This window comes from Muscardinus avellanarius (assembly GCF_963383645.1).
Source record: "Muscardinus avellanarius genome assembly, chromosome: 12".
In the NCBI taxonomy this organism is placed as follows: Eukaryota; Metazoa; Chordata; class Mammalia; order Rodentia; family Gliridae; genus Muscardinus; species Muscardinus avellanarius.
This window is the reverse complement of record NC_137798.1, coordinates 81536706-81548614: the sequence shown is the minus strand read 5'-3', so window position 1 is coordinate 81548614 and position 11909 is coordinate 81536706. Positions and strand designations below refer to the sequence as shown.

Here is an 11909-nt window from a genome sequence, read left to right as displayed (position 1 = left end):
GGGCACCCCTTCTTCAGGCAGTCTCTCTCTATGCCTGACCCTTTGCTACAAAAAGGTTCTTCTCCTCCTTGGTTGCTGAAATTCCAGAGGGGGGCCCTGGAAGGCCTGGATGGGTATAATTTTCCTTTTATTCCAGACTGGACAAGGACTTGGAGATGGCCTCCTCCCCGACTGACCTAAAGTCTCTGGAAAGATCCTGCATGCCAAAGTTTGGGCCAAGTCCCGGGAGTTCGGTACTGCCTGCCTACCTCAAGCAACTGTTTCTCACCTTGGGTGAAGCTTGAAGCTGGGGATGTGGGCAGAGTTGGACCAGAGATGAGCCTGGCATTCAGGGCAGCAGTGTGCCTGAGACGCTGAGGTGATGGGAGGTTTGCCCCACCAGGGTGGGACCAGATCTCTGGAGTTGGGGCATGAGAGACCCCCAAGTGCACAGACCCCATGCACCTGGGCTTGCGTGGTTCACTGAGGCCCCAGCTCTCCTTGTCTGCCCTGGCGGGGTCACAAGGTGGTTCTGATGGCAGCCTGATCCAACAGGCCGAGGCCGGTGGCCCCCGGCTGTGGCAGAGATGCTGAGGGTCACCACAGAGTTCATGATTCAGCTCTTCCGGGCCTCAGGTGGAGGCAGCCCTGGGTGGGCTTCTCCACGGGGGATGTACCCCTCACCCCACCCACCCCTACAGGGCTGGAGTGCTGTTGGAAGCATCTGCAGTGTTCAGAGGCCACTTGGGTGTGGCCTTCAGAGCAGGATGCAGGGCAGCCCTAAGAAGAGAGGAAGGGTCCTACTTGGAGGGCAGGGATTTTGAAGCCTGGGTTTCTTACCCTGAGCTGCTACCCATCTTGGCCAAGCTGGACGGCCCAGCACTTGGATGGGTGGAAGCCAGGGAAGCTCTTAATGGCCACCTCCTTGGCTCTGGGGACCTTCTCATTCAACCCAGGGCTTGGGCGGGTACATCTGGTTTCTCCCCAAGTTTTAGGAAGAGGACTCTTCTTGAATTCTGCCTCTGCCCCTCTCCAACACACAGCAACCAGCAAGAACTAACCGTGGTTTCCTTCGTTATGACACACATAGGCCTCGTTTAATGAGCCCAGGTGACCTTGTCCCAGGTGCCCCTGTGAGAAAAATAAGGTACCCCCCCTGCCCCATGCTGCTCCTGGAGCTGAGGAAGCAGAAGGGGCTCAGTCGCCTGTTCTCAGGTCAGTGCTGTCGTGATAAGGCTCAGCTCACAGCAGCCTGTACCTTTGCCTCCTCAGACACAGAGGAGGCCTGGGGGGTGCAGCAGCAGGTGCCCCCTGAAGGGCAGCTGGAGCGGGGGTGGAGACCCCGAGAGTCTTCAGTGGGCTTCTTCCTGCCTCCTTCCTCACTCACGCCTTCTCCATCTTGACTCCAGCAAGGTCCCCCAGCATTCTGACTGTGTCCTGCTTTCTCCCAAGACACAGTGTTCTCCTCCTCTGTCCTTCTCAGGATCCCAGGACACTGCCCCACACTTTCTGTTCTAGGACAGTGTCTCCATGTGGCCATGGCCGGGCAGTAGGTGTCTCCATCCAGAGTGTCCCAAAGTCTGCGGGAGGAAGCAGGGAAGGCCAGGCCGCCCACCTGCCTCCCCCCCACCAGGTCTCCCCTGGCCCCTGGCTAGAGTCCTGGTCAGTGGTACTGACTCTGGCCCTCCAGTTCCAGCCCTTCCTGGAACTGGGCCGAGTCCAGCTCCCTCGAAAAGCCCCTCAAGCCACTCTCTTCTTCTCCCTCTTCTGGCTGGCTGTTCATGGTGCCATAGGTGTGCCGGGCTGGGGAGGAGGCTGGGGTCAGGCTCAGCTCCGGCTCCTGTAGCACGGTGGCCACGTACAGCTGCTTGGGACAGAGAGGGGAGATGGGGGTGCGGTTATATGGGGAGCAAGGCCGGGTGGGGGGGACACACCCTCTTTTCTCGTGCCCTACCCCCTCACTTTTGCCTCCTCCAAGCCATGAGTCCTTCCCTCTTCCCCAGTAGCCTGCATCCAGCCCCTCTCACTCCCACCTAGTCTCTCTGATCATTTACTGAGTATCTGCGAGCTCACAGGTCTAGTTTAGTGGCTGTTGCCCTAACTCCTGGCCCACTGTTTCTTCAGAACACGCTCCATTCACTCTTGGTCCCCACCAGGCTGAACTGGAGGAGATGGCCACAGGGCCCTCTGGAGCTGGGATCTCCTTTCCAAGGCCAATGCACTTTCTAGAAAGCAGCAGAGTCACATGCAGAACTCCCTGGGGGTGTGTCCTGGGTTGGCCTGTGCATCAGGACTTCAAACTAAAAATGTGAGCTGAGACTTTGGTCACGTGACCTGTCAAATCCAGGACCGGTCCCAGGAATGCCTGAGAGGGGAATAGACTAAAAAAATTCAGGAAGAGCTGTGCATGGTAGCACAAGTCTGTAATCCCAGTACTTATTTTTTGTTTACCTGTTTCTAATCCCATAATTATCTACAATGTTCATATACTCCCACTGTTCTAACGAAAAATTAGAAAGAGTCTAAGCTGGGAGCAGGCCTGTAGTCCTAGGTACTTGGCAGGCTAAGGCAGTACTTGGGTGGCAGGTTGGAGGCCATCCTTAGCAACATACCCAGCCTCTCAGCAGCCTAGAAAGACCCTGCTTCAAAATAAAAAATAAAAAGGGCTGGGAGGTAGAGCTTGGAGGTAGAATACTCCTAGGTTCAATGCCCAGGACCAAAAAAAAAAAAAAAAAAAAAAAAAGGAAAAGAAGAAAAAAAAGAAAGGAGAGAAAAGCAGAGGAAGTACTGGAAAAGAGCAATTTGTCGTCCTTCAAGCAGCTCATTACTTGGAAAATAGGTAATTATGGGATAGAATTAAACCTATCCACAGTGAGACCAAACAGCTCCAGTTGATGATGGAAAAATTTCCTATGACCCCATAGATAATGACCTTTTGGCTGGCCAGAAAGAAGAAAACGGGAAAGGAGTCAAGGGAAACCCCAGCCATCATCCCTGAAGGCACGGGGTCCCGTTAGCATCATCAACAGGAACAGTCAGGATGTCCCTGGCGGGAGGCGCAGCACTCCCGGGAACTCTTTCTAGCCCCCATGCTGAACCCGAGCCGTCAAGCCTCCGGATTGAGCTTCTGATTCAGAGAATGTAGGAGAGAGTGGAACCTGCCACAAGACATCCTGAAGCTAGAGCTAGAAAGTCCAGAGGAGGGGCATTCTGCAGGACTACTGACTTAGTCTCTCCAACAAAAGGGACTGTGCTAAAATAAAAGGGACACAACAAACAGATGCACAGGTGCCGGGTGACTTCAGCACAGGTACTGGATTGAGTGTTGGTATGGACAAGCTGGAAATATTTCTGGAATAACTAGGGCAATTTTAATGTGGGTCGGGTATTCAAAGAGATAAAAACTTATGTGTGGCAAAATAGTTAAAATGCAGGCTATAAAACCATATGTAGAGTGTTAATTTTAGCAAAAATTATGTAGTTATACATATATATATATATATATATATATATATATACACACAAGCATAATTATCTGGAAGAGATACAAACATCATATATATATATTCCATATATATATGGAAGAATATACACCAGAGTATCAGTGATTATCTCTGGATGGTGGGATTATGAACTTTTTATTTCCTTATTTTTGTTTACCTGTTTCTAATCCCATAATTATCTACAATGTTCATATACTCCCACTGTTCTAACGAAAAATTAGAAAGAGTCTAAGCTGGGAGCAGGCCTGTAGTCCTAGGTACTTGGCAGGCTAAGGCAGAAATTCGCTTGAGCCTGGAATTGAACAGCCTGGGCATCAAAGTGAATCCCTGACTCACTTATTTAAAAATTAAATGTAGCCGGGCGTGGTGGCGCACGCTTGTAATCCCCGCGCTTGGGAGGTGGAGACAGGAGGATCGCGCAGGTTTGAAGCCAGCCTCACGGGCTTAAGAGACCCTATTTCCAAATAAAAATATAAAAATAGGTCTGGGAGTGTAGCCTGGAGGTAGAAGAGTTTCCAGGAACCCCAGTACCACACAAAAAAATTAAATTTAAAAATCTGTGTGTATGGGAGGGGGGTACTGGATATTGAACCCAGGGGCAATCTGAGTTACACTCCCAGCATGAGTTTTACATTTTTTATTTTGAAACAGTGCCTTGTGAAGTTTCTGCAATCTCGCCTCAAACCTGCAATGCCCCGGTCTCAGCCTCCTATGTGCTGGGATTATAGGCTTGCCCCACCATGCCTGATCACTTTTTAGGGGGGATTGTGGGGGTACTGGGGATGTAACCCAGAAACATTCTACCTCCAAGTCATATCATCACCCCAATTTTTTTTTCTTATTTCTAAGTTGCAGAGGACCTCGCTAAGTCCAAGGCCGGTTTTGAACCTGTGATTCTCCTGTTTTAGTGTCCCAAGTACTGGGATTACAGGTGGCCACCACCACACCCGGCTCTGCTCTCTCTCTCTTTTTAATCACAGGCTTTATAGTCAGACTGACCTGCTTCAAACTTTGTTCTGCGACTTACTTGCTTAGTGCCCTGGGGTCTAAATTAAGTGAGGCTGGGCTCTGGTAGAACATTTGCCTACCATGTGGGAGGCCCTGGGTTTGATTGCTGACACCACACACACTCACACACAAAACTGACCATTTGAGTATCTCTTACTGTGTGGGTTTATCAAAAGATCAAGACAAACCTGCAAAGCATGAGGTGCCTGGGATTTCGGTAACTCACTTCTAATAGCGTGGAAGCGCTCCGTGAGAGACTTCCCTGCTTTAAAGTCTTTGCCCTCCTCCCCTTTCCCCCGGTGACACTTGGTCTGGTTCTGATACCTCTGTGTGGTGCATGTGGGTGGGTGCAGCCTCCGCCAGTTGTCTATCTTTGCTTCTGTCTACACCCTTTTAACCAGCTCTGCCCACCACTAAAGATAGCCTTGTCTTCCAAGGCCCCTGACTGCAGGCGCACTCTGCTTGTCCACCGTGCAGAAAACTGTCTCCGATTTCCCTACACACTCCAGACTTTCACTTCCGGCCTTTGTACAGGCTGCTCCTCTTCCTCCGATGCTTTTCCCGCACCGACACCTGACAACCCCTCCTTCCATTCCTGGAGTTACATGAGATGTTGCCTCCTTTCGGGAGCTTCCCCTGAGTGCCCAGGTCAGCTGAGGCTCCGCTGAGGCTCAGAGCACAGAAGATCTGGTACCCAGCTCAGCGCCTGGCTTGGTGGCTCTGCGCATGCACTTGCATCGGGATGAGGGCGAAGTCGCTCATCAGCAGAGCCACGTGGGCACGGAAGCTCACCCCCAGCCCGCGGTGTCGGACTCTGAGTCTAGCCTGGGCTCTTTGTGTGCTGCCCCTGCCTTACCATTTGATGCATCTGCAATAGCTCCCTGCAGCTCTGGCTCTGGAGGCAGCCTCGGGCGAGCCCCAGCATGCTTTGGGTCTACACGAAAGTGGTATCTGAGAGCAACTTCCTCTCTGAGGGCCTCCTCTCTGACTGCCTCCTCTTTGGGTGCCTTCTAGAGGTTTCCAAGTAAGCAGTGGTTCTTCTCTTCTGCCTGTCCTTTAGCCAGGGCCACGGCAGCAATTCGACCTGGGCCGAGTCCTGCTGTGTCAGAGGAGGCAGCCCAGGGGGTCCCAGCTCCTCCCCGCTACCTGGGGGTAGGCACTAAATGCATGTGCCCCCAACAACATCATGGAAGTAGGCCACCCCTGCAGGTCCCACCCTCCTGGCTTGTTCCCAGGGAGAAAGGCAGAGACTCACGAGGGAGGTGGGCGTGGAGGACGTGCTGCTGGGCTCCATGTCGAACACTGTCTGGGTCTCCTCCTGGGACTGCAGCAGGGAGAGAGAACACAGGATGGGAGCTTCTTTTAGTCCCCTCCCCCCACACCCAGAGAAGCCTGGAGCCCACACCCAGGCCTCTTGCCAGACCTTCAGCCCAGATGTAGAAGCTCAGAGGGACAGGCAGAGAGCTGGGATGCTAGGAGTCCCTTCTGGGATGTTCTCTGCCCAAGGACCACGGAGGGGAAAGCAGGCAGAATTGGAACTGGGGTCCAAAGCTGGGCCTGCTTTGACCCCTGTCTTCTTTCGTCCCAGGATGTCCCTTCTCCCAGGACTCGGAGAGTCCTAAACTGATTTTGTCTGGATTCCCTGCCACCCTCTTTCTCTCAAGTGACACTTGGACAAGGAGATTCTTGTATTAGGGTGGGCACCCTTGTGTTAGGAAGATGGCAGGGGTGGGGGAATGTCATTCACTCTGGCCCTTCGCTAGCATGGTGCACCAGCCAGGCACAGAGCAGGAGGGCCAGGCAGAGGGCCATGTCCGGAGCCCCAGCGCCAGACACAGAAGCAAGAAATGCCCCGAGAGACTTCCTTTGCCCACTCAGCAGGGTGTCAGCAATTACAATCAACTTTCTTTTCTTTATATTACATTTATTTTAAAAGAAAATAATTCACTGTTTAAACAAACAAACAAACAAACAAAAAACCCTGTTACCCCAAGCAGGAAATAAATAGAAAAAATAGATATGTAACCATAAAAAATAAAAAGTTATGCTTTGGTCCACTGGAAATCATTCCAATTCCCCAGTGCAGACATCCATTCTGGGAAATGCTGACGTCGGTGCAGTTGCCGGCAGGGCTCTGAGAGGGCATGGGTTGGCTCCCTTCTCCTACGTGGCCTAACGATTACACTGGACCAGAGAGCCAAAGGAATCATGGGGGCCACCTCCAAGCAGACGGCCTCCAGTCCCCTAGCCTGGGATTCTACAAGGTGAAGAGATGATGGCCCTCCCTCTGCTTCATTCTCTCTAGGACCTCCAGCCTTGCAGTGGCCTGGACTCGTGGCAGGAGGGGCTGCGCATGGTGTCTGAGGGCAGCAAGGAGAGGCAGTGTCTCCTGGCAGGGGCCAGCCTGAGCTAGTGCGTGGTGTATGCTCTCATCCTGGACACCCCACGGTCCAAGGGAAAGGCCAGACCCTCTTGTCCTGTGGTGCTCTGGGGTCTGGGCTAGAAGGGTGTCCCGGAGCTGTGTCCCCAGGCCCGGGGGGAACCAGAGGAAGGACAGGCTGGCAACTCACCTCGTACTCATTGACCTTCCGGATCTTCCCAAGAAAAATGCCAGAAAAGGCAATTATCAAGGAAAGAATAAGGGTGGACATGGAAAAGATGGTGATGCTGTGGAGGGTACCTGCCAAGAAGAAGAGAAGGCCATGGGTGAAGGGTCCAAGCACTGGAGCCAGAGGGCTGCTGGCTGAGATGGTTGGCAGATGTCTGAGAGCCAGCTCAGTACCTTCATAGGGGCTGCAAGCTTGGGACAGACAGATCCTTTTCCAATTCCCCTTCAAGAACAACAGGGATCTATGAGCCTGACATGATGACATCATTCCTGTGTTCTATTTGGCCAAATTAGAATTGGGCATCTTTGGATTCCATGAAAAAAAATTCAATTGACTTGGGTATCCACAGCATTGCCCATTAAACATGTCTTTTTTGATGTGAGAGTTACCTCTCTTACCATAGTCCCTGGGAATATCTTTGAGTTACCATTCCTGCCCCAACTCTCCCTGCATGAGCAAAGTGGGCATGCTGTTACTTGTGTTATAGCAATCCCAAATTCAGAAGTCACTTAGGTTATATGTGGGAATATTTGGTGTGTGTGTGTGTGTGTGTGTGTGTGTGTGTGTGTGTCTGATGTGACACTTGGGGTGGAACCCAAGTGTGCTCTCCCTCTGAGCTACATCCACAGCCCATTTTATTTTTATTTTATTTATTTATTTATTTATTTATTTATTTATTTATTTATTTATTTTTGTGTGTGTGTGTTTGGTGGTACTTGGGTTTCTGGAAACCCTTCTACCTCCAGGCTACACTCCCAGACCTATTTTATTTTTTTATTTTTGGAAACAGGGTCTCTTAAGCCAGCGATGCTGGCTTCGAACCAGTGCGATCCTCCTGTCTCTGCCTCCCAAGTGCGGGGATTACAAGCGTGCGCCACCACGCCCGGCTTTATTTTTATTTTGAAATAGGGTTTTACTAAGCTGTCCAAGCCAGCCTCTAACCTGTGATCCTCCTGTTTCAACCTCCTGAGTACTGGGATTATAGGCGTGCACCACCATGCCTGGCTTCAAACAGGCTCTTAATAATGTAGGAAACTGCTCAGAATGTAATAATGTTCAGGGGGAAACTCAGGACACAGGAATGGAGTTTGTAATGTGGACAGTCACGGTTTTGTGATGTGACAGTACCCCAGTTCGCTCCTGCTTATTTTGTTCTAGGGCAAGAGACATCAGGCTCTGGATGATATTATGGGTAACTTAAGTTTTGGTCTTTATATTCTTTTCTATTTTTTGATAATAACTATGGAGACCTTGTCCTTAGAAAAAGGCATGAAAAATTGTCTGCTTCATGGCAAGGAACGGCTGTCAGGATAGAAACCGGGGTGACAACAAATGGCCAAGCCATCCCACAAGTGGCTGAATGCCGACAGCTTACAGAGGCCACTGTGACAGTGAGTGAAGGAAGCACTGCCTCTCCCTTCTCCATCCCTCTGAGAAGGCTGAAGCCAAGTGGCCTGCAGGATGGGCAGTGGTGATGGTGGTGGCCTAGTGGCATGTGACTCAAAGGGGAGAAAGTGGTGGGGGCTTCCATGACAGTGTCTCTGGGCACAGAGGGCAGCTTTGTGTAACCAAAGGGTAAGGGTAGCTGGCTATCATTGCCGAATCTGATTCCTCTTCCAGGTTTCTGCCCAACCCATAAAACCAGGCATCTTATAGGATCCCAGAGGAAATGTCATGGGAACAGAGTCCCCCAATAGCTAATATCCTATTCCCTGTCAGCCTCCATTTAGCTTAAGGGACATGATACTTCTTGCCCTAATAAAAATCCATACATTTTGGACCTTCCCTTCATCTCAGAGCTCTACACAACTCTAATACATGTGACCCAGAGAAGTTGGTGGACTCGGCCGTGGCAGATGAGCAGAGTCTTGTCGCCCTTGACTGTTTTCTAATGGAGCTGGTGTGGAGGGACTCACAGAATGGTGGGGGAGGTGGAGGCTTGGTGGCCGGGCAGGCCTGATACCCACCTACTCGCAGAATGGAAAAGAAGAGCATCCAGAAGAGACATAGGAGCGGCGCGAAGATGGCCTGGTAGACCGCAGCCATGTGGATCTGCTCGTTGAGTTTGGTGGGTGCAAAGGAGTAGTACATGTTATAGCGGTCAGTGAGGTGCTTCATGCACAGGTAGAGCAGCCCTGGGGGCCGGGAGACAGAGGCACATTCAGTGGCTCCTTTGACAGTCAAGACCCGTGCTGCCCCAAGGTCCCCCACAGTCCAGAGAAGCCAGATTCGGGGCTGTCACAGTAGCAAGAGCCAAGGACAGGCTGTGAGAGCCCCGTGGCGCTGACCTCTGGGGGCAGCAGCTTCCTTTGAGCCCCACAACCGACTCTGCCCACTTGATTAAGAGTAAGTTACTTATGCCCCCATTCAATAAACATTCTAGGTCACGAAGCAGTCATTTGACATCAGCCCCTGTCCTGGCCCTCCCTGACACCTCCCCACCATAGGCAGTCCCAGGCCCCCTGGTGCGCCAGTCCTCCTCCTCGTCAGAGGGTGTGCAGCCCTGCGTATGCCTCAGAGATGACTCACCGAAAGGGACAATGATAGGACAAGTGATGCTGTAGGCCATCACCACGCTGAAGACGTTCAGCATCCACGCATACTCCCGCCCGTACTGGAAGTCCACGGCCTGGTTCTGGGGCAGAAGCTGAGATCACTGAGGTGGCCTGGCCCTCTGGGCTCAGATGCTTCTGGGGCTCCTCCGGGGAGCTGCCTGGTAACTCAGGCCTGCAGGCAGCCTCCCTTCCAAGCCCGGAGGCCAAGAAGCAGCCTCAGGCCTCCACCTTTGGTCCTTGGTGCTCCCAGCAGGCCCCCTCCCTGCCTTCCCCTACCAAGAGAAGCTGGCTCCAGGATGGGCCAGCCCTCACCTTTCTGATGTGGACTCTTTCTGGCTCTGATCTGGAAAAGAAGAGGCGGGTGCTGTACATGAAGAGCGAGCCCAGGCGCAACAGCTCCATGCCCGTGCCGAGCAGGGCTGCCGTGATCACATAGTTGACGAAGAAGGCACCGTTGTCTGGCAGGAACACACACCTGGGAGGGGAGGTGGCAGAAGATGGCCACACACCAGGGGAGAGAAAAAAGGGAGAGATGTTGGGAGGGAGAAGAGGAGAAGAGGAGAGAGAGAGAAACGGCAAAGGGGGTGGGCAGACACAGACAAGGAGAATAAATCATGCCCTGCATAATGACATTTTGGTCAATAATGGGCCGTACGGATGACAGTAGGGGCATCCTGTAGATTGTATCCCCTAGCGAGGGCATCACCATCTCAGTTTGCACAAGTACACATATGATGTTTGCACAACCTGAAATCACTTAACGACCTTCAGAAGGTATCCTTGTTATCTAGCGAAGCTTGACACCGTGTGTGCTTGTGTAGATGTGTGTCTCCTCAATCCCATGTAAGTCCACAAGCAGCGTATGGGTGTAGTGTGGGTGTTTTAGGAGGTATGTGCACTGTCTTGTTCTAAAACAGGGATTGGGGTTCTGGCCTGGGCCTACAGATTCTGAATTCTGGGAAGCCCTGACCTCAGACAAAAATATGTCTTTATTGTCACTAATATCTGATGGAAATTTAGCATTTCCTCCTATTAAGAATGTGGGCAACAGCCGGGCGTGGTGGCGCACACTTGTAATCCCAGCATTCGGGAGACTGAGACAAGAGGATCACGATTCGCAGACAGCCTCAGCTACTTAGGCCCTTTGCAACTCAGTGAGACCCTATTTCAAAATAAAGAATAAAAAATAGGGCTGGGAGTGTAGCTTGGAGGTAGAATGCCCCTGGGTTCCATCCTCAGTACCAAAAAAAAAAAAAAAAAAAAGAATATGGGCAACAAATCACAGACATGTTACCGTCCCTGTGATTTGGCCACCAGCTGATATCTCTCTGCAGTCATGGCTGACATCTTCCAGTAGCATTTGTGTCCATCACCATTTTAATGGTCCTCATCACCATTTCGGAATGATGGAAGCTATTAGACATGCTGCTAAATTATACATGCTTTACATTCTTCCGTATAGCTAGCCAGCTTCAACTGGGAGTCAAACTGCCCTTCTCTGAATGATATCTTTTTTTTTTTTTTCTTTGTGGTACTAGGGGTGGAACCCAGGGGCATTCTAACTCTGAGCTACACCTCCAGCCCTATTTTATTTTTATTTGGAAACAAGGTTTCACTAGGTTGATGAGAGTCTCGGTACTTGCTGAAACTGTCCTCAAACCTGCGATCCTAAGCCGGGTGTGGTGGCGCACGCTTGTAATCCCCGCACTCGGGAGGCTGAGACAGGAGGATCGCGCAGGTTCGAAGCCAGCCTCAACTGGCTTAAGAGACCCTGTTTCCAAATAAAATATAAAATATGTCTGGGAGTGTAGCCCGAGGTAGAAGGCCCCTGGTTTCCATCCCCAGTACCACCAAACAAAAAACAAAAAACAAAAAACAAACAAACAAAAAACACAAAAACCTGCAATCCTCCTGTCTCAGTCTCCCAGGTACTGGGAATACAAGTGTGTGCCACCACGCCCAGTTTGAGTGATGTCTTTAATGCACAAAATATATGAATTGCAAATAAATCCAACTGTTCTGAACTATAGTCATTAAGATATTTTAAATTTTAGTAATCTACACACTCTTGTCTCTTCCCAGTGCCCCTGTTTATACAACTGTGTTAACTTCCAGCTTCCTTGAAGAGATAACTGCGAACTCCTGGACACATTTCAGAACTCCTTCAAAAGCTTTTCTTTCTTTCTTTCTTCCTTTCTTCCTTTCTTTCTTTCTTTCTTTCTTTCTTTCTTTCTTTCTTTCTTTCTTTCTTTCTT

General features: G+C 50.9%; 1 protein-coding gene across 1 annotated transcript in view; it reads right to left on the bottom strand.

Annotated features, from left to right (window-relative positions):
• Positions 1–1642: 1642 nt before the first annotated feature.
• The window catches only part of TMEM63C (transmembrane protein 63C), a gene marked incomplete at both ends in the record, with an annotated part of 29599 nt that continues 19332 nt past the window's right edge, over positions 1643–11909 (bottom strand). Inside the window, 6 exons of the mRNA XM_080708190.1 lie at positions 1643–1843; positions 5746–5814; positions 7061–7170; positions 9067–9234; positions 9629–9734; positions 9967–10129. Coding sequence (XP_080564316.1) covers positions 1643–1843; positions 5746–5814; positions 7061–7170; positions 9067–9234; positions 9629–9734; positions 9967–10129 — 817 coding nt within the window. The remainder of the gene's footprint in view (positions 1844–5745; positions 5815–7060; positions 7171–9066; positions 9235–9628; positions 9735–9966; positions 10130–11909) is intronic.